Source organism: Drosophila hydei, unplaced genomic scaffold (genome assembly GCF_003285905.1).
Source record: "Drosophila hydei strain 15085-1641.00,03,60 unplaced genomic scaffold, DhydRS2 tig00000290-arrow-arrow-pilon, whole genome shotgun sequence".
In the NCBI taxonomy this organism is placed as follows: Eukaryota; Metazoa; Arthropoda; class Insecta; order Diptera; family Drosophilidae; genus Drosophila; species Drosophila hydei.
Genome location: NW_022045704.1, coordinates 1,032,814 through 1,059,946, shown reverse-complemented (window position 1 = coordinate 1,059,946; position 27,133 = coordinate 1,032,814). Strand labels below are relative to the sequence as shown.

General features: G+C 41.0%; 2 protein-coding genes across 4 annotated transcripts; one reads left to right on the top strand and one right to left on the bottom strand.

Moving 5' to 3' along the window:
* Window positions 1–5,915: 5,915 nt before the first annotated feature.
* Window positions 5,916–8,091, bottom strand: LOC111605497. The gene is made up of 2 exons (XM_023324047.2): window positions 7,412–8,091; window positions 5,916–7,199 (listed from the first exon to the last, which is right to left on the bottom strand). The coding sequence occupies exon 2, from the start codon at window positions 7,192–7,194 to the stop codon at window positions 6,028–6,030; it is 1,167 nt and encodes a 388-aa protein (XP_023179815.2). The 5' UTR covers window positions 7,195–7,199; window positions 7,412–8,091; the 3' UTR covers window positions 5,916–6,027.
* A 324-nt stretch (window positions 8,092–8,415) lies between these two features.
* Window positions 8,416–24,483, top strand: LOC111605506. Of its 3 annotated transcripts, none has more exons than XM_023324058.2 (7): window positions 8,416–8,715; window positions 14,619–15,046; window positions 18,895–19,565; window positions 19,636–19,771; window positions 21,256–21,389; window positions 23,211–23,439; window positions 23,512–24,483. In XM_023324058.2, exons 2-7 carry the CDS (start codon window positions 14,992–14,994, stop codon window positions 23,616–23,618), a joined length of 1,332 nt encoding a protein of 443 aa, XP_023179826.1. In that variant the 5' UTR covers window positions 8,416–8,715; window positions 14,619–14,991; the 3' UTR covers window positions 23,619–24,483. The 3 variants fall into 3 exon arrangements, with proteins under 3 accessions (XP_023179826.1, XP_023179824.1, XP_023179825.1); XM_023324056.2 differs by having other exon boundaries at window positions 8,416–8,944; XM_023324057.2 differs by lacking the exon at window positions 8,416–8,715 and adding an exon at window positions 8,971–9,071.
* Window positions 24,484–27,133: the final 2,650 nt, after the last annotated feature.

Below are 27,133 nucleotides of genomic sequence, written 5' to 3'. Positions count from 1 at the left end.
TGTAATAGAACGAATGAATGCATGGCTATGTGGCTATTAGAAAAAGTGCCTAAATGCAATTTGGACACATTTCCGTTTGTAATAAATAATTACTTACATATTAAAAACATGCTCGGCTCATCTGCCTTCGGGCATCGAGCATCCAAAGCCATTCGAACAATGCAGCTAGCACTTCGAGCATGTGTGTGGCGTGGCATGTGTGTGGCGTGGGTTGAGTATATAAGAATGATAATAACAAAAATGGTTTGGAAAACGAGTCTAGCACATAATAAATAACTACAAAATGAATGCCACCATGCAACATAAGAACACAGCGAAGGACAAACGTACATATATATACTGCAAGTGTATATGATGCTGGAGTGGATGGTCGTATTTTTAATAAAACCAAATAGAGAGCAAAACGGCCATAAAAGCTTTGAGTACGGCACTGAGCTCGGCGAACTGTTTGCAATATTAAAGCAGAATTGAGCCCAGAAATCAAGGGGAGACCCGAGCAAACAGCGCAGCTCAACTGGCCAACGACCAAGGCAAGAAAAATGAGAGAGAAAAAATACAATAAAAATTACTGAACCGAATGCATCATAATGTTTACGTCAAAAATGAACAACATGAAAAGCGTCCAAGCTGAACCAGGCCAGGGCAGTCAGCCCAGCAACCAAGATGCAGTCCCCAAGGAATGGCAGCGTGTTGTGCTTCTTGTTCCAAGCAGTCTTTATGGCAAACGAAAAAGGAAATGTGCAATATACACACACTTCACATAATTGTAAAGGCTGTTGTGGCAAAACTCTGTTGCTGTTATTGTTGTTATTGCGGTTGGCCAGCATCTAAATTGATTATGAGCAGCTGGGCCCAAGGTAAACAGAGAGTTGAACAAGAAGTCAAAGTAAGCCAGAGCCAGGCAGAGCCAGAGCCTCCCAGTTAGCCACTGGACGTATACTAAATATAATATTGTGAGTTTCTTAGCAGGTTTAAAATTTAATATGTTCTAAAACGATTTGTTTATTTGCTTTGCCAATTTGCCATGGATAACCGCAAGAGCTTGTTCAGAAAATGTGGCTGAAATCGAGAGGTCGAATTCCATATTAATATTAAATTTGAAATATATTCCAGACTGAGCTTTAGTTAAATGCATTGATTATAGTCAACATTATGATGGGCGTAAGACAAAAATGATTATAAATACAGCTGACTAACTATTGAAACATCCTTTCTAAGTTATACTATTTTTCTTCACTCAGATCACAAAGAAGTTGCCATATTCTTAGCTTTGTTTTAAAGCCCCAGCAGCATCTTGGAGAAAGTCACGTTGTTAATGTTGCGTGCTCGAGTGCGCAGAAGTTAGAGAAGAATAACAACATAAAGTAAATTCTAGAAATGGCTTTTAATGTCACCGCAGCGCGAGTGGCCTTCAAACTCGATCAACTTGCCTGGGCGGTGAGCAAAGTTTTTAATGCGCCAAAGCCCAAGCTGAAGCCGCTTTCGGAAGCACCGCAACAACGGCAAACGCCACTTGAAGTTGTGCAGCTGCGGCTTTTGCTTACAACATTTGTTGCATGCCACAGCCTGCTGCACTTGACTGCTAGCGACAACTGCAACAGCAACAACAACAGCAACGATATTCACCATTTGGCTGCTAAAAACAGCATAACGTAATTATGAGTTGCCATAGGTAATGGCATTGGCAACAAGAGCTCCACCTGCAATGGCAAGTGCTACGACGGCCGCTGCTGCTGCTGCTGCTGCTGCCAGACGACCATCAAAGTGTTGCAGGGAAATGTATAGAAAAAACACATTTCGAGTGACATTCGTGCACATTTTTTTGTTGCATATTCGCTTGGCTGTGTTTTTTTTTGTTTTGTGTCAACTCTAAAACGCCGCAAAACGGCCAAGAGCCCACTTCGTTCACACTCGATGCGTTTGCATGGTCGGCCAGGCCGGCGCAAGGGGATGATAGTTTCGCTTACCTGACAAACAGGTAAGACCCAACTGCTGTTTTATAGCAAAATATTTACGATTTGGTATGTAAAGTGGCGTTTCTTGTGCGCTTTTCCGGCACCTTCGCATGCGCCGTTTATGCAGCTGTACGTTTTAAAAGCCTCTGGGGCTTTTGTTTGCACACACAGCAAACCAGCACTCACAGGAATACACACTCAAGCACTCATTCACACACACTCACACAAGCAGCGCGCAGTCTGGAAGAGCGTTTTAGGTGGCAAGCCTTTTTCATGTCCTGTCAAGTATTTGGCTTTGTCACAACCAGCTAAATGCTTCAAGTGTAATGCCCGCTGCCCGATGATTCGTTGCTTATAACTTGTCGTTGCTTTAATGTGCCTTTTACACTTTGTCAGTTGGTTGATTGCACAGATTCATTCATTGCTTGTCCAGCAGTCTGCGAAACTTGCAATCTCTCAGCCTGTTAATATCAATTTGTAAAGCTTGACATTTGTCAGCTATTTATTTGCTTATTGTCTCTGGTGCTTGGTGTCCCAGGGTCTGTTTTCTCTCTGCTGATTTGCTTACTGCGCTCAACTGTCAATTTTGTCCTGTCACTTTTTCACTTATTTGCTTTGCTCCTAATTGGTTTCGCATTACCAGACGGACTGAAATGGTACTCAAGTTGAGAAATTGTATTTCGTAACTAGGCGTGAAGGTTTTTATATATTGCATTTAATAATGTTATCTCACTCTGAGATAATTTGTATTTAAGAAATCATCTTTCGTTCGGTTTTCTAGTTTGAGTCGAGTGCTCACACAACACTCTCCATTTATTATTTCAACACAAAGTGTTTTTTTTTTAACTCCTAACAGTCCTTGGCCAATTTGATGCTGAATGGAGTTGGTAGGCAAGGCAGAAGGACTTTTGACATTCTGCGGCTTGCTAAGGGCGCGAAGACTTGTGGAAAATATTTAATTAAAATTAAAATATGGCAGCTGCTCACAGCTACATTCCATGACACAAATCGCACTTAATCCATCTGCAGTTTGCTGCTGCTACACTTTGGGGCAATAAATCTAAAAGCAACTCGGCGCGCTCTTCAACCAAACTACTCCTAACTAATGCTCACACACATACATATAGTTACCAACAAATATATATATATATATAAATATATATAGAGACATACTACTGGGTAGCGCCTGCAGCTGATCTTCTGCTGCAACTGCGCCAGTTACTACTGCCACTGCAACTGGCAATGTTGCTGCAGCTCGGACCTCGACTTCCTGGCTGCGCTCCACATTTTTGCAACGAAGATTTTAACTGTCAGCAACTTGGGCGACTTAATTTGAATTTACGGCACCAAGAGGAACGGCTCGCACTGCGCGCTCTGGCTCTGGCTCTGGCTCTGGCTCTGGCTCATAGGTCGTACTCGGCTATTATATGGCACAAACACCATTAAATACTGAGTGGAGCTTCTAATGTGTTTATTGTTGTTACTGTCCCTGGATCGGGGTCTGGGCTGGGCCTCATGTGTGCGCGACAATAATATTCAAATGCTATAGCATGGCTCCAGTTGCTTTTTTTGCTCGCGTGTGTGGGCGTGGCATGACGACGAGTAGTCAGCGCCTAGGTGCTCACTATCCGCCCATCCATGATGTTTATACCCGCACTCATACTCGCACTCTCAGTCACACTGACACTCCAACTGGCATTCGCAGTCATGCAGCTCGGTGCGCGCTCGAGTCTCGCCTGCATTTTCATATTTATGTGTCTCTAGATAGCGCCACAGCAATCAAAAGTTCTTCGTTCACACTCTCCAAACAAACGCACACACACTCATACTTGACAATGTGTGTGTTTATATGTTTATATGCTAATACTTTAGCACACATGCCGAGCACTATTATCGGGTCTGCCACTTAGGCGTCGAACTTCCGCTTTCCTGCTGTTGGATCTCAAGGCAATTGCGCAGCATTGCAATTTAGGGTCTGAGCTTCGTGTGTGTTGTAAAATATTTTACTTCATTTTGATATGTTTTCCCTGCTGGTTTAGTGTCGGCCACATAAATACATGTGTGCTGGTGTGCTGGGGTGTTTTGTCTGTTTGTTTTGCCTGCTGACTGCACTATCGCAATGATAATAAATTTTATTAATCTTGCTGTCACACAAAGAACACACACACACATGTACTCTGAGGCAAGGATGTGTATCTCACTAGCCCACGCCCACGCTTTCTACTCGCTGATCAAGTGCCCAACCTAGTACTCAAATATGTAAACGTGCCCCCATGCCCCCTGCCACATGTCATTAGCGACGCGCACGCCGGAAGCCCGAAACAGAGCACGCGAGCACGACTTGCAATTTATTTTCATTTTTCGATGCAGCTAACAACAATACACACTCCCGCCTCTGGCTCTAACTATAACAGAGGAACACCTGAATTTATGAAGCGCAGTTTTTAGCATTTGTCTCAATGAGTGACTTACATAATATTTAGCAACATTTAAACAAACATAGGTGTCTCGCACAGTTTACATAATTAAAATTTAATTCATTGTAATTATAAATAATTAATTTTCTAATTCTCTGCAATGAATGAGCTTCTGTAGGCGGCAGCCAGGCCAGTATATACAGAGCCAGCTAATCAAAAATTTATTCAATTTGTGCTGCAGTCAAAGGCGCGCTGCGAGTGAAAGTGCATCGAAAAAGCCCCAGGCTCTGCCAGCAATTAAAACCAGCCAGCAGCAACAGATTTACTAAAGCCTATTCTGGCATTTGCTGTGTACGACGGGCTGTGCTCTGAGTCCTTCGTCCTTGGTAAATGCTAAGCAGCAAATTTGATGATGGCGACCGCAGTGCACTCGTGTTTAAGCCGCAACTGTCTGCTCTCTGATGCTGTTGCTGCCTCTGCCACTGCCACTGCTGCTGCTGCTGCTGTAGTTGCTGTTACAGGAAATGCAGTATAAAAATCAACAAATGCCGGAAATGCGGCTCTGCGATTAAAGTTTTTGCATTAAAATATGGACCAAAGAGGTGGCCGTCTCTGGTTATGTAGCTGGGATGTGGTCTCCGCGGATACTGTGGTTCCTTTTGCAAAATCTAATTGCAAATTTTATTTAGCGACAGCCATTCATCATGGGTTGGCTCTTCACTCCTGCTATGCAAAGCTTCCTGTCTGGTCGCAGTAAATCATGATATTTATTTGGCCAAATAGAAGTGAGAGAAAGCAAAAAATTGGCAAATGTCAGTTCTTTGAGTGGACGCAGCCGCACAGCAGTCCCATTGTTGCTTTGGCATTAATTTAAATATTGTTTTTAATTCAGTTTTGTTGGACAAACTCATTGACAGAAGCCCCAAAGAATGCTCGCGCCGCAGAGTAATTTTGTTCATTATTTAATTAAAACTAATTGAAAGTTTCGTCTTTGTCGTTAGACGCCAACGGCTGTCCAGCCGAGCAGCAGTCAATCTCGTAATTTGAACATAGCCCAAATGCCCAGAAATGATTTTTGGCCAAACAGTGCCCTGAGTGGTCCGTCCCACAAGGACACCAGCAGAAGCAGCAGCAGATATGCCATGCACTTGACTGACTGACGTTTTGCCAAATCTGTCAGAAACTAGAGGTCCGGAAATAAGAGAGAAAGGGAGAGATGATGCCAAGCTCGGCGGACGAAATTCCCAAACTCATACTACTCGAGTGCACTTTAAAATCGAGCGCTGGCAAACTGGCAAAGCAAAGTTTAAGGACCTTTTTCCACAATTAAGCAAACGCTGCTAAATGAGCTACATTCTTGCCTGGGCTTCGACAAATGAGCAATGAAGGTGCGACTAATGCATGGCAGGTAATGTGGACACAGAAAACTTTTGGAGAATTGCAATGTACTCATCTTCCCACTGACCAAATTGGGAAGTGAAATATGTTTAAATGGAGCAGATTCAATAAAATCTATTTTATTTTGTAAATATATTAATCGAATAACCATTGAGAAGTGGACCCCTTCAAATAGTGATAAAAAGAAAGATCGAATTGTAAAATGAAATTAAGTTCTGCCGATTGTGCAGTAAAGCTATCGGCATTGTATGGAAGGATCACTTTTTTAGTTTCTTGAACAGTCGAGGGACCGTTAGGAATGTTCGTGATTTGGTTTGAAGTGTGGAGGGGACAGCAACAATATCTATTGTCCGTTCTCTAATAAACTTTTCGGGTACACAGCAGGCGGCATTCGGTAACATAAGCGATCTGGTTTTGGTTAAGGAAAGCGGTTCGACCTTACACCTGTTACTGCCCAATTTGGGCGAAACAGTTACCACATATGAGTAGGATCTAGGGTTAAGCGGACGTTTCTCTTGTTGCTGATTCGGCAGTTGCATGAGCAGATCTCCGATTCTATTAGTAATGGGTGCTCCAGGCGATTTCGGAGTGTGAAAGGGCTCTGGTCGGGAGCAGTTACTTCCCAGGACCATGCTGGACGTGCTCTTATCGGTCAAACAGGTCGAGCTGTATACCTTCTGTAAGCTCGGCCGTGACTCAACTCTGGCCAGCTGGCTGATGGTTGTGGCACGAATCAAACGCTGTTGCGACAAGATGGGCGTCTGGAAGTCGAGGGAAAGGCTCGAGGTGGACTTCGCAATGGATACATCCCGGTCTATGTCAAAGGTGGCCTGCCTTCTGATGCGCAGTTGCTCAGAGAGTGGCATGGGATCGGAGGCATCGCTTTGCTGCTGCTCGCGTAGCTTTTCCAGCTGTATGCGAATCTCTTCGATTCTTGACAAGTTAGGCGTCAGATCCTCTGTGCTGACGGCGTGAGCAATAGGCGTGAGCGATTCTGTCAACTGAGACTCCCAACTTGTTTCATCAATTTTCTGTATATCCAGCTTTAATAGTTGGAGATCCTCCTGAAAATCTTGTTCTATTTTAGCGTCTTTCTCCGCTTGCGTAATGGGCTCGACATCTGAAAGTGGCCTCGTGTGCTCCAACCAAGGAAGCACACTGCACTGCCTCTTGATATGCTTCATATGCTTCTTCTCTCGCTTCGACAGGGTCACGTGCAGCTGATGACGACTGCGGACACTGTTCCCATCAACCAATATGAACGGGATGCCAGAACTGTCGAACTGGGCAATGTCCTCCACGCCACCCAGTCGATCAATGGATATAGAACGTTTGGTGGCAATGCTTGCTTTGGTCGACAAAATTGTTTGGGCCAACTGCATGCTCTCCGTCTTGATTCCTATGCGGCTTTTCTTTTTGCTCATTGTGGCTGTGAGCAGGTGGGAGCAAAGCGTCATTCAATTGCCTTTTGGCAGCTAAATGCAAATCAAATTTGTCCCCCAACGAATGTCATATATGATAAATGATTTTCACGTGGTCTTATGCCAGCTGACAGCCATCGTATTTGATTTGCATTTAATTGCAGCGGAAATAATGTGAAACGTGTCTAGACGACATCATCCGCCAACCTTGCAGACTTACCTGAACGGTGAATAGTTTCAACTTCTGCACCTAAATTTAAATCCCTCTAAAGCTCTCTGGCAAAAATCAAATTGAAAGGGATATAAAAAGTTTTTTCAACAGAAGAATAAACAAAAAATGTTGCTTTAAGTCCTCAAGCGTCCTTTGAGGCAAGGCGCACGTGCACTTGCGGCTGCCAGACGCCTTCTGCTCTGCTCCTTCGAATTTGTGGGCGGCGCAATCCGTACAACAAAACTTTACTTTGTTCAGATAAAAACTTAAATGTTACAGTTGCCGCGAGCTGCCGTAAATGCTTGATATCCCCAAAAGGTTAACAGTTTTGGCTGCTGCTGCTGCTGCTCTGCTTGACGTTCGCTTTGTTTACAAAATTTTTATATTTTTGTTTGTCTTTTTTGCTTTTTTTAGTTTCTTATTTTTGAGAATTTTGCTAAACCACAACGTTTGAAATGCCCGCACCACAAACACAGCAACACAATCAGGCAAACACACACATAGAGGCGAAGACACTCTGTGTGTGTCTCTCTGTGATTTGTGTAGTTTTCTGTTCCTCGGCTGCTGGCTGCTGGTTGCTACATTAGGGAAGGCGTGCTCAGTCAAATTTGGTCATTTAACTAACACGAATAATTTATATTTAATCAAATATATATATGCCAGCAAGTTGAAGCCTTTAAGGCTTATAATTTGAAATGACATAGCCAGCAAAGGGTCTCAACCTTGTGTTCAGAGAATAGCCCACTTTGTTACACAGAGCTACATTCGATATCGTATGTTGTTCATCTTCTCCAATCATTTACCTGCCCTCTCTTCGTTGCACTCTCTTAGTATCAATTTACGATATAAAGTGTACTAAAAAAGCTTTCGAATCCTGCCAGCCGAGTAACTTGCCGAAGCTGACAAGCAACACGAGGCTGGCGCTGATGTTGCCGATGCTTGTCTCGGCGTCAACGCCACGTTAGCTGTGCCCACGCCAGGAGACGTTCAGTCAGAATCGGTTGGGTCTACGGCACGGACGTGACAGCGGCTGGCCAGAGGCATCAGCAACGGGTGTTAACAATATTATGTGGTTGTGGAATTAGCTGCCAAATATCAACGTCAATTCGACAAGTTGGCATCATGCCTCACGTAAAACTTGGCCCATTACCACGTCAGTACTTCGGTCTGTGTACTCGGTCACTAGCCGGGGCGTGAAAATTATTAGTGTGCAATTGTTTTCAAAGCGCACGGGCAATTAAAGTTTCAAAGCCGTTGACGAATAAAGTCTAATGGCTGCTTGATGCAAGTCACGACATAAATTGCATGTCCAGGTAGTTAAACGACATGAAAAATACGTAGAAGAGACGGCTATAGTGTGGTCGTGAGTTTGTGTGTGTGTGGATAAATACAGACGTGTCAGTTACTCCAGTGGAATTCAAAGAATAACAACAATAATTGGATCAGTGGATCACTTTCAGAATATTTATTAAAACTGGAAATGGCATATTCAACTTTGACTGCCCATAAGACTTAACAGACCCCAGAATTTAAGCGAAATATGTAAGTTATTGTTGAGAGAGTCTCTCTGGAAACAGTCAAAGAAACTACCATATGGTTAAAATTTCATTTAAAGTTCGACAATGAATGGAAGTTGTATTATTAAGCAACAGTTGCCAAGAGGTCACTGGTAAGTCCGTCAGCTCGGAGTCAACGACCACATAGGTAAACATTAATATACCATTGGGCAGCAGGGAAAATTGGATAAACAATGCATACTAGTGGATAAATTATTTGGTTACTTCGCCCATCAATAGAAGATAAACAATAGGGGCAGGCATTGGCACAAAGGCAAACAGTTTAGCGCCCCGTCATAAATTCAATTAAAATTCAATCGCAAATATATGCAAATTAAACAAGGGTTAAGTCCGCCATTGAATAACAGCAAACAATGTGCGTCGTATGTTTGAATTGAAAATCTATATACCTCTAACATACATACAAATATGTATATAAATATGCGCCCCAAAGTATTCTGTGTCACAGACTATGCCTCGTCTGGGTTGATTGATCAAGCATAGCCTTATTAACCTTTCCAGTATTCCTTCAGTATTCGAGCCCCGGGCTTCGGCTTCAGTTACGTTCTTTCAATATTGTTGCTGTCACTTGAGCGAAACTTTAATTTTTTTTCACACTTTACTTGCCAAAAACTTTTGAAGTTTTGTGTCATTTTTCGTCAAGAATTTACGTCTCAAGCATTTTACTTTGGCGTTCTTTTTTATCTGGTGAAAGTTTTATCTTTTGAAATTATACGCATTACCAGACCTCATCGTTTCCCTCTGAAAGTTTGAGTCTTAATTGGCAATCCATAAAAGCCAGCTATATATTTTTGCTAATTATATATTTATTTAATGCTGACTAAATTCAATTCTTTTAATTTCTGTTTTTTATGCTGTAAAATTAGTTGCCAAATTCAAATCATTTTAGATTAAATTCTTTTTTATAAGCCTTGCACATTTTTTAACTTAAGTACATTAAGCCTAACTTCCTTATGACACTCTTCTTAATTTCCTGCTTTGACAATTTGCAACGGGGGCTCGTCTGGCGCTGTGTCTCTTAGTTTTCCTGCTGTTTTTTAACAGATATGAATTTGCGCGCAATTTAGCTACACTTCCACCAGGCAGCTGAGAAACAAAAGCGCGGCAGATGTTTGCTTTTAATTTTAAAACCGGCAGTGCAGCAATATGTTATACATCAAGTTTACTTAAGGTTTCACGCAACAAAAATAATATGAAGTAAAATAAACGAGCTCATAACTCATACGCAGTGTAGGCAGCAGCCAACTCGCGGCTTTCGCACAAACGTGGGACTTTATTTATTTTATTTTTTTTCCTTAAATTTATGCCCATTCCTTACAAATCTTGTGTGAAGCAGTTAATTCTTTGACTCTGTCTGCTGAGGTGCCCGTGCGGTTAGCCAACACTAACTCAGTCAGCACTTCTGTCGCAACCACAAACTGTTGGCATAGGAATAACGGAAATTGTTGCTGCGAGTGCTGCGAGTGAGTGTTGATGTAAATGGGAATTTTTCCACATTTAGAGTAATGGTAATAGTAACTTTTAGCACATTCAAGTTCTAGTAACCTTTAATTAAATTACAACAGTTAGCATTTCGATAATTAATTAGATGTCGTAGTTACCAAGGAATAAATCTGACCTTCCTTCAAAGATAACAAAACTGTTTTTTGTTTAATATTTACAAACAACCTGCTATGAGCCTAACCTTGCTTTAAATATTGCAATCAGTAACGAGGCTATGACAGAGAAAAATAACGAAAGATTAGACCTTCCCGCTGCTGCCAGCTTCGTTTGGTCCACGAGGAAGTGTAGCAAGCAGTCACAGAGTTCCGCCGTGTCTCTGCCACAATTTAGCTCAGCATTTTGAACAAAGTTGCCGCCTTTTGCTGCTGCTGTTGTTGTTTGTGCTATGTACTCATTTATATTTTATGAGTCTTGCACCTGGAACAATATATATAGACACAAACAAAGGTAGAAAAACTCATGTGTTGGCGCCGGCATTAAAAATTAAAGTTTTTCTTGTCAATGAGTGTCGCTTGCTTTTAACGTTGTCTGTCCGCTTTTCTTCTCATATCAAATATATAATATATACATATATACTATATATACTATACATGTGTGAAATTTTGCTTCATAAGTGGATTTAATTTCAGTTTATGCACACGAATTACGCCACAAACCATAGACATTTTAAGCTCTAAGTGGAAAACACTTAACAAAAATTAATAAGTATAAAATTTTAAATAGGTAAACAGCACTAAAAAAGAGAAAAGTTGATTCTGTGCGTGTCTTGCACAGGTACCTGTGCATAGGTAATCATAATTTATTTATTTTATGGTTAGTTTAGGCTTGGATAATTTTCTACGTTGACGCATCCATAAAAAGACCATAAACACTTTGCCCACATACACATAGCAGAAGAGTTTTCTTTATATGCATGCAACCATAAACTGGTTTTATTTTGCAAGCATAATACTTATCAAGCGAGACGTAGAAAATACGTACATTCATGTTTATTTAAGAGCCACTGCAACACACATCCGAGTATCCTGTGTATCTTTTATGAGCTTCAGCCACTATATTTAACCACTGTGTGGGCTCGTAGCTTCAAAGCACTGACACAAGGGTTAACTGTAAAATAAAATATATAGCAATGTCTAGCAGTTCCGGATGTCGTATTTCAACGGGCATTCGTAAATTTGGAGCAGCTGCTCCAATTTCAAACGAGAATCCAATGAATATTTGAACGCAATCTATATGTGCTGCACAATAACAATTTACCAAGTCGATAACAAGCGAAGCTCAATTGTCTTTTTGTTATTAACCAGTAATTAACAATTAACAATTTTAATTAAATAAAAGCCTCATAATGAATTCCATTGATAATTTCTGACTTTCATTTTATTTGTTAATAAAATGAAATAAATCAATTCATCTCTTTATTATATTTCATTAATTAAAAAATATTCAATACCCAAAAAAAGTATAAAATAAAACAATTTTTTATCCGCTGTAAGATATTTTTGAGCTTTTACCTCACAAAAAATTCAAAAATCAATATTTGACAATAAGTAAATTTTAATAATTTCAATGTGTTTCAGATATAAATATTTCTTCATTAAAATAGTTGTGCGCCTGAGCAATGAAAAATGCACACTTAAAAATAATACAATCTGAAATATCTCGTAATATTAAAAATTTCAATAAGGTCAAACGCCAAATATTGTTTTTTATTCACTTCAAAATATAAAATACAATAATAATATTACGAACGCTAAAAAGCTTACAAATTAATAATAAAATTTTACTTCCACAACAACTCAATGCGGAAAAACTATGCATGTTTTTGGCAAGATAAGAAATTCACTTTCAGGAATAATCGAAGTTCAGTTTTAACCAGGATTATAATGCGTACATTAGGCAGATTACCCGTTGGTTTCAAAATGACTAACGTTCAGGCAATTTAAGTGATCCACTTAATTTTACATACGCTGCTAATGTAAAATTTATATTTAAATTGGATTAAGTGACAAACATTTTGACTTGTGCCAACAACAATTTGGCCTGCTGAATTTTAATGTGATTTTTGGTAATGCAGCTTTGGCCAGCAATACGAGCAGCAACAAATATTTACGCCCCTAGCATGTTCAATACAATCAAATTGTGTGCGCATGTGTGTGTATGTGCGCGCGTATGTGTGTCAATTTGTTAATTTCTAGTGTGGGTCCCTAGGCGCATTTGAAACCAAAATCAATATTATGCACAAATAGGCAGCAGCTTGACATCTTTGACATGTGGTCAGAGAGTGCAAATGGGATTTCATGGGTCATCGTATAAATGTAATTTGTCAGTTCATAGCAGCTCGAACATTAAATTATAAATAATTGATGTAGCGCATAGTCAATTTTTTGCATTATTTCCCAATTTTATGAGTTACAAAATAAATAGTAGATAACTAAATATATATATGAGACAGTAGAAATAAGCGCACACACACAAAGCCAAGCACATAACCCCAAAAAGTTAGGGAAACTATCTGAAAGATAAACAACTGCAAACTCTCGGGCAGACCAAAGGGACAAGTTGTTGCTGCTGCTGCTTCTGTTGCTTGTTTTACAATAATAAAGTGCGGCTGCAGCTTTAATAACTCTTGCAGGAGCCACAACAAAGTTCCTGATGAAGACGAGGACAACATAGATGGCGTTGTGGACAGAAGAAAAATAAACAAAAACAGCAGCTGTAGTACGACTGCGAGACTGCAGCTGCAATCCCAACCAAAGCGAGACAAAAAATGGCAGATGTATCAAGAAAAATCCACAGAATTGTGGCAAGGAAATGGGTATTTAAAGTGTTGTTCACCCTAAGTTTTCAATTCCTCGCAGAAGCACAAAATGAATAGTATTTACTGCAGCAATGCTTGCACATATTTAAGCTAGGAATTAGCCAACTTTCCCTGGAAAATGCGGCGGAAAAATGCTGCTTGCTGCTTGCTGCATTACCTGAGTCTTATAAGTAGTACCAAATTGGGAAGTAGTACCGGTCCGCCCGAGCTCGTTGCTCCCGTCTGCGTGCATTCATGCCGTCAACCCAAAAAGAAACTTTCGTCGCGCCGTGTCACGTAGTTTCGCCCGTCGCGCAACCCAATTTGGCAAAATCGCGCTTTGCAATGCAAAATGGCGCGCTGGCAAAGTTTTTACTGCATAATCGCAGGCGCAGCATTTTTCGTTCCCTGATAACAACAAAAGCAATTGGAATACAAAATAAACTTTCGAGCAGAAGACTCCACAACTTTTGTGAGACTGTGCATAATGTGCCGCCGGGACGGCAATAGGAACTAGAACAGACAAATTCATCTGCGTCTGTGGGCAAAAAAAACATCAGCAAAGTTACAGTTGCCAAATGCGAAAAGAATGAGATGAGCGGAGAGCCAAGGGAACATCAAGTCGACATCGACATCATCGCTTTTTATTTAACGTTTAGATTCTCACTCCGGCCCCTATTTATTTTTTTTGTCCTTTGTGTTGCTTGCTGATTTGTATTTCATTTAAAAGCACAAGCACGACAAATGTTTCTTGATTTAGAATCGAGGGACTTTGGGACCCCAGTGAGCGCACATTTATTTTCTTTCTTTTTAAATTCCATATTATATTGATTTTATGACGATTGTCTAATTTTTTAATGCATTATTAAAAAGTGAATGTTGTTTCATTTGGAAAGCAGGCCAGCTTTATATTTGAAATTCAAAAGTTCTTATCTTGGACTTGGAAAAGGCCGCATCACTTTAATTATCTTTGGTACAATCACTAAAAGGCAACAATAGCTTGTCACTGGTTTTGACAGGTCTCATAGTTGTCGGACGAAGAATTGCTTTCAGAGTCCTTGAAATATCAATGAAAATCAATAATAGTTAAACGGCTCGAGACCAAAAATAATTTCATTCTATTCAAAATAATGGCGTTTTCGCTTGTGCCCATAGAAACTAGGAGGAAGCTAAATAATTGATAATAATTGAATATGTGTGCAAGTCATGGAAAACTGATGATGACCTAAATAAGTTTCACTGTCCGTACAATCCAAACTTAATACATATAAATAAAAAAAATTCTTTAATGCCCATGTTTAAGTCTTTATTAAATCCATTTATGTTTTTTTGTTTTCAGATCCCAACTCGCATTTAATGAGCCACTGCCAGTGTCTACATATGGGACTCGAGACTCTTTACCAAACAAACTATAAATGGCAACAGGCTGAAATTTATGCGAAAAGTTACACAAAGTAATAAGCACACAAAACAAAGCGAAAGTAAACAGAATGCCAACAAATCCCATAAACAAAAGGCACACAAACTGAAACGAACAACTATCAAATAAGGCAAAAGAAAGAAAATCACTTAAATCTGGAAGAAAACAGATTACAAGCAGACCCCAAGTCACCAAGAACTTCAACGCATTCCAATTTCCACTGTGCCACTGGCACACCCAGAGTAGGACTTCGTATCATTAGCTGGGTATAAGGGATTATTATGTCATAAATATGAAACACATAAGCGATATACGCATCATTGTGCTCATTTGCTGTTTGCTACAAGGTGAGTGCCATATTTTCCAATTGAATGAGAGAAGGTATATACACGTTTCGCTTAGTTGCCGATTGAGCGAACAGTCGACGCAGACTGTCGGCTGTAGGCTGTCGGCTGTCGGCTGTCGAGTCAATAAAAAACAAATTGTAACTGCCGAACAATGTCACTTGTTGGGTTTTAACACCTCCAAGCGCACACCCAGTTCTATCTGTGGCAAGTGTTACTTTCAGCTGCGTGCGTGCATGCGGCTACAGCAACACCTGTGTCGTGGCACACCCCCAATGCCCCAATCCGCGCTTGTTTGTTTTGCTTATTCCGATTATTTTTCCTCTGAGACGCACGTGCTGCGCTTACAAATAGCTACCATTGACTTCGACATAAAAAGATGCGTGCCATTTTGAGTTTATTTTAAATAAAACAAGATAATTTTCCTAATAGAATATTTGTATGCCTGTTGAGCTCAACTGCAGTGCTCAGTGCTAGTGACCACGCTGTTGACATTTGTAGGTCGCAGCTCCCTGCAGAAATCAGCCATATGCATCCGCAAATGCTGCGGCTGTGACGCATGGAGAACCAGCAGGGAGTTACAGCTGCTGTGGCATTGCCATTGGCATAAATTCCATTTCATTTTGCAAATATGTAATCGCACTCAAAGTGCGCACAAATGCACACACACACATGCCAAACGAACCTGTTTGCCAGGTCCATCTCCTCTCTCCTCTGTTTCTGTTCTCGAACGTTGGCTATTCCGTGCTGCGTCAGCAAATTGTGTGGCGAACATGTGGCAGCTGTAACCCATTCCCCCGCACCCAGTTCAATTTATGCAGCAAATTGTCTTGTATTTTACTCCCTGGCTGCGTATTGCATATTAGTGCAACATTTAATTTCAAGTGCCTTCAAATGATATGCTGCTACTAAAAATTTCCATGACGCCGTTCGCGTTACTCATGCGACCCTACCACAGCCCATTGCAGCACAGTTATTGTTATTACTTTTTCAATTATGTGCGAGCTTAGCAACAATGACAGCTGCCCACCCATCCTCGGCAGCCCGCAATGCATTTTTGTTATTTCGCTTTTAATTTAACATCGCTTGTCTGACGCTTGCTGCAGCTCGTTGCGAGTGTTATGTTATTCATAAATGCTTTTCTGCGAGTCAAGAGTACTTCTCTCTACTCATATCATGTCAGACCCGTTTAAAGTTGCATTGCTGCAGCAATTGTTGTGCTTCTTCTTGTTGTTTTAGTTTTCTCTGTGTTTGTGTTTGCGGATTTGCGCCAGATTTGTGTCAACTTGAATACATCAGAAGCGTTTCACAGACTCTGCTGCATTGTTGTTGTCGGTCGTTGTGGTCCTAAACAAAAATGCACACACAATCGCCCCGCAACGGGGCGTATGAGTGTCGTACGTATGTGTAACGTTGCCTTTGAGCCAGCTAAGCGAGTGAAAACTGTTGCACACTTTTTTGTTGTTCGTTGTTAGACTAGTTGTTGTTGCTATAGTTGTTGTTGTTGATGAGTTCCCCCACCACAGGCCACCATAGAATTTTCCACCATAGCCTTTGTTGTTGCCTGCTTGCCAAGTCAAACTAACCTACAGGCTTTTTCATTAGAATTTCTCTTTGAGAAATTTTTTAATAGAATTGTTTGCGAATACGGGACAAGGCCATGCATGATCCACAATGTAGTGAACTTGTATTTTCTTCAACAGAGCAGAAAACTAATTGTTGTTTAAGCATAATTTAAAGTGTCAATAGCTTTGCCGAAGAGCTTGAATGATAAATGAACATGTTAATTTAGTCTAGACACTTTTATCTGGCCAACAGCAACAGCAAGCGATCCCTTAATGAGCATCACTTTTAATTGCCTGGCATTTGAATATCTGCCACAGAATTCGTTGTTGGTTCTTTAACATTCTGACAGTTTTCAGTAACTTTTTTTCTGATAGGCTGCCAAGCATGCCATTGTCTGCAGCAGGTTGGCCCTGGGACTGACAGAATTTCGCGCTAAACGCTTTGGCAGATAAAAAGTTTTTTATCCCGAATGGGGCGGCATAATTGCTCTGCAGGCATAGAACTCATTAGTGGCGGAAGGTTGCACTGGGCTGGGCGCCCTAACTGACATCGAGTCTGTCCGAGTAAGCTGCTTTTATAGATTTTTGGCCAGTTTATCTCCTAATGGCGGCCTTCATTATGCGCAATTTGGTAACGCACTTCGGTTTCGTTCTGTAACATCATGGGTTGCTCTGTGGTGGTGCTCTGAACCTATTAAACCTATTTTACGCTGTTTTGTAGTCCCCTCTTCCTTTGCTCGTGCCACCAATTGGACACTGTTATCAAATTATGTTAAGCATTCAATTTGAACAGTGACTGATGGCTGAACACAGGTTCAGGTATTCCGGCGGGAATCATCCGATTAAATATGCATTAATGAGAGAAATTATCATACATACTCAATCATGTATTCTGTATAATGTTTTCCAGCCGATTTCTTGCCCCAGCTGCCAGCTTCGACCTGCGCATAATTAATTTACTTAGAGTGCGCCACAACGGGCTTAATTTCTAAGGATATAAATCGAAGCTCTAATTGATTAAAGAGTTTTCCATTAATAAAGCTCACATATGGTACGCTAACTATTTTTGCTCGCTTTTTTAAAAGTCTCAGATTTTCTTTGCACTGCATTTTAATCAGACTTTCTGTGGCTTTACCCATTGTAGTCCAGACATTTTGTCCCTGTCGTTTCTGCAGGCAAAGCTTTTGTCTTTGGCACTGGATGTGGCTTTGTCGCTGCTGCCATTGCCGTTGGATATGGATATGCGGGTGTTTGAGCATTTCCCCTTTTAATTAATGTACTTTGTAATGTAGCCAAATGACATGTGTTTGCTGTGCCAGTGCCGCTGCTATGTGTCAATTTGTACATATGTAGGTATTTTTTGTTGACAAAGCAGCTGCTACTTCCTTGTTCTCATGACTGACGGTGTGCTGCAAAAACAGTCTCAGTCAAGCTAACCAGTTCGTTCTTAGATATTCAAATTTTTCAATTTAATTACGTGTTTTCGGCATTCATTTTTGGCACGTGCCTCATTAATGCCCAATTTAATTATTCGAAATGAATTTAGCTACTCCAAACAATGCTTAAGCGAACTTTTTAATGCCACAGGCTAAGCAGAAGCTGTAAAACTCCAATGCTTCTGCACAAATTGCCAAAAATGAACAATTTAAGGCGAGAGACTTTGCTGCTGGTTTTAATAGCCAGTCCACTTTTTGTTGGCTATTAAATTATTTATTTTAAAAAGGACACAACGGTAAGCTGATTTTCTAATTTTACGCTGTATGAACATTGCCCCAGCGTCAGCAGGGAGGATGCGAGCCAATATCCTGTTGGCGTTCGTTCGCTATTTGTAATTTGTGGCCAGGATATGCGACGCGGCAGCCGGCGTCATAATTTTACAAAGGATTAAGCGCGATTACGTAGTCAGTTATGAATATTTACGAGCCGCCCAGCGACAGGATAATAAAACAAGGGAAGCTCATTGGCAGCATTAAAGATTGCCTACATGTGTCGGCGTCGCTTTTTTAACCATTTCCCTTTCCCTTTTTTAACTCATAAATCATGCATTTTTATTGGCACTGTGTGTGGCGTGTGTATTCGAAAGGGACTACGCTCACTAAGCCGGCATTCATTTCAGTTGACACAAATCAATTACTCGAATCCGCAATGAAACGAAAAACTTGTGTCCCTATCAACGCTTTATGTTGCCTGATTGTAGAACTACAACGCGAGCAACTCGACTTTTGAGATAGAAATTTTGCTAGACTATTCAATTCTCTTAATGCAAACTTTGCTCTACGCACACAGGTTTCGCACTAGGCGTGCGCATGATCAAAGTCTCCATACCCGCTTTCAAGATGCGTGGTGAATCGGCATTCATGGAATGCCAATACGAGCTGAACCGCACACATGGCCCGCAAATAATCAGTAATGGGCATAGAGAGCGCGATCGCTATTCGCCACATCCAGGAGCCGATCTACACTATGTCGATTCAACTGACATTGAGAGACAGCCGCATCGGCGCACGCATCAGGGAAAACGACAATACCAAGCGCGTCGACAGCAGCATCAACCACTGGCCATGCGGCAGTATCAGAGTCAGAGTCACACAGAAAGACATAATCCGCCGCTGCCGGAGAAGTCGCCCTACGGTCACAGCGTCTACCGAGGCAGTGCAGCATCTGGTTATCTGGGTGGACGTGTTGGCGCTAGTGTTCATAACGGCGGCGGCGGCGGTGGTGGAGGCGGCAATAGTGTCAGCGGCAGCAGTAGCTCCAGCGGATCTATTTCCTATATGCCCGACTTCGGACGAGACGATCGATACGATGAGAGCGATGAGGAGGAGGAGGAGACTCAAGAAGAAGGCGAGTCGCTCTACGCCATCAAATGGTACAAAGACAACGAGGAGTTCTATCGCTATGTGCCAAAGGCGCGTCCACCCAAGACCAGCTACCGCGTGGACGGTGTGCGCGTGATTGTAAGTATGCGGGAAAAAAGTGCACGAAAGGACTTCTCTAACTTTTCTCCCTCTCTCTCTGTCTTAACAGGAGGAGCTGTCCGATGCTAGTCGCGTTCTGCTGCGTGGACTTACCCTCAACTCGACTGGTCTCTACCGCTGTGAAATCTCCGCCGAAGCGCCAAATTTCTCATCTGTGCAGGGCGAGGGTCGCATGGACATTGTGTGTAAGTAAAAAGAAAACTTCAAATATAATAAAAATCATTTTGCATTCCATCTAATAGACAAGCAAATATTTTTTAAACAAATTTCGTTTGGCAATTACACACAAATATTGAATTGGTAAACAAACCACGTTTATTTATTTATGTACATTTATAACAGTGGCATTTAGTTACTGTGAGTATTAAAGAATTAGGGAGGGAGAGAGAAAGAGAGATAGGCAAACAATTTTGATATGTTTACAATTTCTATTTTGATGTTGACTTTTACTGCGTCATATTTATTTAAGTTTTGGTTTTTGTCTGTGAATAGCTTGAATGAACTAAAATTTGATTGAATACGAATTGAAGTCAAACAATCGAAACATTTCTCTAAGAACCATACAACGATATAGAACGGATTTCTTTTAAAGTTTAGCTGAGTTGAGAGTATCTGCTAGTCAAGCACTTTCAATTTAAACAAAAGCTTTTCATACAATCATACAATGCATTACAAATGAATACACCCACACGCACGCACACCCACACACACAGCTGCCTTTCAGTTGAACTAATTTTTTGCTATTTTTTGTGGAACGGTAAATGCGGCTTCCTGAGCTGTTTGTATTGCTTTTGGAATGCTTTTAAAAGGCCATTCATAAGCTTTAGTTCTATAACAGCATTTTTCTGTAATTTCACGATGTATATTTTTTATTGTTTATCGCATGCTCTATATTATCTTCTTCTTTTTTTGTCCATATGCATATGTACGGTTTTTGTATTCGCTTAAGCCGAATGGACAGTGTCTGGCTGTAAAGGGGAATATGGAAAACTGAACAGTGGGCACCAGTGGAGTGCTGGGCTATATCAATACATTTGGCATGGCAACGGTCGGCAGTTATAGCCGTGGCTCCAAACCGGCGATTTATAAGTTGAAATGCCATTTTAATGGATATTTCCGCAGCATGGCCGCGTACAATATATTTTGTGTTTGTTGCCAGTTTATTTTGAAATTGTTCTTTTGTATTTTCAACTGTTATTTTATTTTGTTTTATAAAAGCTTAAAAACGATTTGACTAGCTTTGGTGTGTTTGTGCGAGCGATTGTTGTTAATTCTTCTAGTGCCTTGTTTACATAACCAATAAATGGCGAATGAGTCCTTGCTGCACTCAGCTGAGCGAGCTACAACAATTAATGCTGAACTGCTGTGAGTATCTGTCACCCGATGGGTATACTCAGAGCGGATTGAAGAACTAAATGAATTATAATAGTTATCTATGATGCGGTATACTCGATCGTTTTGACGTTGAAGTGGTCATAAATTCGAATAGTCCTCTTGAAGACGTTACCACCTGGTACTTGGCCAGATATAACAGACGTTAAGGCAAAGAACATACGATTTAATTACGTTATTTTTATTAAATTTAATTATTTTAACATATGTATGCAATTTGAATAATCCATTAAAAAACTTATCTCGGTGTTGCTTCTCTCTTATCTCTATCTTGCAGTTTTGCCACGCGATGGACCTCACATTAGAGGGCAACAGCATCAGTATCAAATCGGTGAATACTTAACTTTAAACTGCACGTCGGGGAAATCACATCCAGCATCGCATCTGCAGTGGTTCGTCAATGAGCAGCCGGTAGGTCGTACGCACAAGGATTCAACTTTTTCTGTTACTTTTTATGTATTGTGTACCTTTTTGGAGCCCAAGCGCGCAAGTTGGCTCTACGAAAAATGTTGAAATTATGCATACAGTAAATATTTAAGCTGCTAACAATGAACCGAGAGCAGCCGAGACGGCGGCGAGTAGGAGAGTATTGTCCGAATCCTTGGCACAGCTGCCAATGTAGGTGCCAGAAATTATTTCACGAGCAAAAATCATGTTCAGCTTTGCCTATGTGCACAGCGCACCCAAACCACTGCAGTTGCCCAAAAGGCCTTGGAATGGTTTATGGCATGTTGTTAGTTGTCTGTAGGTGTAGCTGGGCCATCCATCTAGCTGAAAGCTCGTTACACGTTTACCGTAGCCGGTACACAAAACGGCTGCCGATCCGGAGCCGAGCATGAGGAATGAACAGCCAGCTAAGGGACTGGGCCCCACTGCATTTTATAGTCGTCGACTACATGCTACTCAAATTGTGTGAACCGAGGCGTTAAGGTACGAGTTAGTTCATCGTACCATGCTGCTGCTGCTGCTGCTGCTGCTGGTGTTGCAGAGCTTGGTCGTGCCTATGCCGCCCATCATTGCCGTCCACTTGTATAAATAAAAGAAAAATCAATAAGCACGATTAGGCACGTCTCCCGGTTTATATGCATCACGACAATGGGGATTACGTTCTCCACATTAAATGCTTATTGAATAACATTTGTCTAGCAGCTGCTCAGTATAAGCGCCTGCTAAATGTTGTTTATTTATTTTTTAGTACGCCTCCCTGCGTTTTAGGTCTCGGAACTAACAGGTGCAGATATTTTACAGTTTTAAAACAGTTTTAATTCTTGCATTGGCCCTGCTTCTGGCCGCAAAATGTCTAAAAATACATTGTACACTCGTCGCCCGAAACCTGTTTGTGCCCCGGTCTTTGACTTGGAATGCGGTGGGCATTTTAAATGGCCCCCATTTTGTAGGGTCTGCCTAGAAGCGTGTCCTTGTACAATGTTTTGTGTCAGGACAATGGACAGCTGCTGGCATTTGCTGCATGTTTGTTATGTCAGATCGGCAGCGGCACAATTGCGACCATTTGAGCCTGTTTAATTTATGCGTGCCAAGTTTAAACTCTCTTTCAACTTTGGAATTCAGCAGCTTTGTAATTTTTATGGAGGCTATAAAGAATGGCAAACCAATCGCATAACAAATGGCAGCCATTTCGCTCGCAAAGTGCCAAAGTACGCCGCCCGCATCCGCGCTCCGATTCAGACTCAATCCAAATCCAATATATGAGCAAAAAGTTCAAGCTATTTATTTTAGCATTTCACATTTTGTATCTGCACTTCGCATTTCTCTTGTTTATGGCACCAGGGTCTGAGCAAATGACTTCAATTTTTTCTCCCCAAGCATATGCGCCATAATGTTGCGCAGACGTGAGCTGCCCCCTCCCCTTAGCGCAATTGCTGTCAACGGTAGCATTTAAAGGGAGAAATTATAAAGCATTTGTTTGTACTGGTAATTGCAACCTTCAGCGCAGACAACTAAGTATTCCTGGGCGAACAAAAGAGCCATCTGGGCCTTGAGCGATAGCCAGACACGTCTGATATAGCCCGGCGTATACTTGTTGTCGTTCCTCATACGCTGAGTGCGGCTCTAATAACAAAATGCAATGCGGGCATCTACTGGGACGCCACTTAACTTTTACTCAGTCTCACACGGCGAACAGATAAGGGGATAAAATAAAAGAATGAAAGGAAAAGAGTCAAATGTAGCAACTTACTAAAAGCTTCGCATATGTCCGGGCTTACCTTGCAGATACTAGAGGAGCAGTACCTGCACAAATACAACGATATTGTGCACAAGCACGGGCTAATCACTTCGATACTGGGCCTGCAGCTGGAGCTGGAACCACGACATTTTCATGACGGTGACATGCGCGTCAAGTGCCTGGCTAGCATATCGCCAGTGTTGTGGAAGGGTGGCAGGGAGAGCATTTTACAGCGTCGTCCTGGCATTATTGACAATCGCGAGACAATGCTTTTGGGTGAGTGCACAGGAGGTGTGCTTTAACAGGCACCTATTTTAATTGCTTTCTCTTCCCATACCCCCGATACAGTGCGTAGCGATGCTGGACAGATTGAGAGCAATTTACTGCGTCTGCTGACCATCACCATCATCCTGGCGCGCATTGGTCAGTGGCTGCTCCAGCCTGAGCTGACCTAGGCTGACCTGTGGGCGGAGTTAAAGGCGAACGCATGATTTTCGATTCGATTCAATTCAATTCAATTCGATTCAATTCAATTCAATTCAATTGCAATTGCAGAGCATAAAAGGTGATTTTGTATACTTAAAGTGTAATATCTTTAGTTTCTAAGCGATAACCGATAACAGGAAACTCCCCGGCAACCACTCAAGTTGATGGCCCAATCAATAAGCATAAGTGTCTGAATGTGTAGTAGTAACTTAACAAAAAGAAAAATAAACTTAAATACATACTCACACTCAGAGAGACACATACAAAAAGATAATAGTTATAACAATCCATATTCAAATTGAATTGTGTCGTAACTTTAGACAAAATGTGGTAAATCTAGTGCAAATATCGTATCTCCCACATACACATACACATACACATACACATACTCATACATACAAGCATAAGAGGAAAGTTTTCAAATGCATATCTATCATTAACTGTTAACTTTTAGATGAGAGAAAATGGCAGACGGCGAGAGGAGGAGCTCTAACACCAACACCGTACGAAAATACGAAAATAGTTATTTAAATGTGTGCTTCATGTGTGTTTGTGTGTGTCCGTGTGTGTATCTCTGGCAAAATGAAATCCAATTAAAAACATTTTTACTCGAAAAAACGACGAGCATCCAAAAACTACTCGCACAATAAAAGGATGGCTGAGCTTAGTTTCTGTGTAAATAATTCAATGTAACCAAAGCGAAATTCAAATCTCAAATTTACCATACACTCATGCACACACAGCCGCACCTCACGATTATATTGTCTGCTTCAGAAATGTCATTTGCCTCATTTTCAATTTAAATACAGACCGACAGCCAGCCAACCAGCCAGCCGCCTGGATATTTGCGTTTGTACAAATAAATTGAGTTTGAGGGTGTTTCTTGTGGAGTAGCAAAGAGTTCAAGAAACTTGTAAGTTAATTAAATTCTGTTTTATTTATAAAGTTGAATAATATTTCACAGTCATCAGACTAGAAATAAGAGAAAAATGTCATTGAAATAATCACAAGTTAAGTCGAAAAAAAACTGATATTTAATGTATTCTATTTGGTTTTGATAAATTAGAATGATTATAATATATATACGAAAATGTTATAAGTAATTAGAAATTAAGCAGTTTTATTTATTTAAGAGCGTTTGTTTCATTTGTAGTAAATCGAAATAAAACTATGATATGCCAAAAGCGGCACCTAAAATACCTACATTAAATGTGGCATAACGCAAGCTCACTGTCTCTCTCTCCCTCTTCCCTATCTTTCTCTTGAGTGTTTGAAATATAAATGTGAAAACAAAGTTAAAGTCTTTTGTTTATATTGGGGTCAGGTATTTTGTCATGTATGCTTTTATCTACAGCAGACACGCACTCCGGCTAAGTAGCATACATTAACACCTGTATAACCGCAGTGAAGTTGTTTCAGTACAGGTGTTGCTCCTGCACCCGCAACCTTGCAACACAATGAAAGATACCAAGTTTATAAAGCAGTAAAGCTAAGCAAGAAACAGAATGTTTCAGTCAGGTGCTACCGACTGCATAACACTCATTCACGGGCGTAAAGCAGCTTCAAAACTTTGGAAGATGGATGTGGGAGTTAATAAGTCGCATGCCAAATTGGAAAGTACTAGCTCTCAAGCTGTATCTGATCTGTAGACACTATATCTTTTTGATCTTGGCTTATCAACGCTGGTATATGTTACAAGTTTTAATTATCGAGCACTTATTTAGTATTTGCCAATTTGCCACGCCTCTAGTGGTAGCATTGGCAAAGTCATTTCATCAGACACAGGTACCACTGAGTATAAGTTTAAAATTTCAAGTCTTTAGTTTCTAGCATACGAGCAGACTGACAGAAATTGCACGAAGCCAATATACTCCTTCACTTAGTAAATGAGTATAGCAACCACGTACAAATGTTCTGAGTAAACAAAAAACCGCAACTCGCGGAACACGCTAACGCACACACACAGGCCTGAACAAAATGGCGTTGACGAATAAAAAATAGAATCGTGCATCCTTTTAGGTGCGCGCGTAAAAATATCAGCAAAACAAAATAAGACATGGCCCAGGCGCTTCCACTGCGGCTTTTGCCAATTTGATGGAGTAGTAAACTTTATGCCATTCACGAAAATAGAAAGGCACGCAAAAGTTTCGCCGAAATGCGACAAAAAACGGAAGCAAAATTAATAAGAGCAGCAGGAACAGGCGGGACAACAGAGGCAGAAAAGCACACGCAAAGCGCGTCAAGATACGCGCCCCATAAAAGCAGTCCAAGGCGCGTTTGAGCACTCTAATCCCTACTCACCTATGGCTGGGATGGTCAAGATTTATGTGTAGCATGCATTGCATAAACGGCGCCATTTAAATGCTTCAGTTCGAAGTCTGGAGGCCTTTTAGCCTCGGGTAGGAAGAGGGCCAGAATTTATTGCCAATGATTGCATAGCTGATAAATTTATTTTGCACACAACTGGGCAGGGCAGAGCCAACCGCACCGCACACACCTGGAAGGGTGGTAATTATGACGCTCCAATCGACACTCGCGCTGCGTGCGTGTGTGTGTGCGGAAGTACCTGACTAAATTGCAGCACTGCAAGAGCAATTTCATTTGATTAAAGTTGCATTAAATAACTTCTTTTTTAGCAGCAATGATTAATGAAAGCACGGTAAATTATGACGGCTTCGTGGAAAGCGAAAAGTTTCTAATGAGTTTTCCGCGAACAATTTTCAATTAAATATGGTGCAAACCCATAATAAATTCTCTTAGTTTTTTGTCTGTTTGATATTAAAAAGAGTTCATGGAATTTAATAGCTTGGCAAACAAATTAATTGTTACGATTATTTAGCCCAGCACCGTTTCTGGAGAAGCTGAATTTATACATAAATTTACTCTAAAACACTGCTCTTGCATTCATATGCATAATTTATGTGCCCGAATTGCTTTATTCTGCACTTTTATGCCCCGGGTCCACTTTAGCCATTAATGGCAAATCAATATACGGAGCGATGCAAAATGGAATACAACAAAATAATATATCGATGATTGGAAAAAAGATGAAGCGAAGCATCACATGTGGAGATGGCAGCCTTGGCTCATGGCCCACCCCGTCCACCTTGGCTATTTGCATAATATTGATTCAATTTCCATGCAATACGGCCGAGCACGTTATGTCCTATGAAGAGTGCAAGTGCCGTCCAACGGCATGGGCATGACATGGACTGTATAAATCAATCTCGGCCATTGCAACTGCAACTGAATTGGGCTAATGGAAGGCAAATGAAATATAAGCATGAGATGCCTGAATGGTCAGAGAACACAAAATCTGCATAAATTTAAGCCAAGCTCGGCAAATGGATTCTGCCAAAGGCCAACATGCATAACCGTTCGAAAAACAATCGCGTAAGCGGCCAAAATCCTATTTGCCGCGCTGTGGTAATTAGGAAATTCACGTGCAGCAAATGCAAAACGTAGCCAAAACTGACATTCAATA

Excerpts from the sequence above, each read along its gene's own strand:
- LOC111605506 (XM_023324058.2), top strand. The coding sequence starts at position 14,992 with ATGAAACACATAAGCGATATACGCATCATTGTGCTCATTTGCTGTTTG. Across the intron at positions 15,047-18,894 it reads CATTTGCTGTTTGCTACAAG|GTTTCGCACTAGGCGTGCGC; the intron begins GTGAGTGCCATA and ends CTACGCACACAG. Across the intron at positions 23,440-23,511 it reads TCGCGAGACAATGCTTTTGG|TGCGTAGCGATGCTGGACAG; the intron begins GTGAGTGCACAG and ends CCCCCGATACAG.
- LOC111605497 (XM_023324047.2), bottom strand. The coding sequence starts at position 7,194 with ATGAGCAAAAAGAAAAGCCGCATAGGAATCAAGACGGAGAGCATGCAG.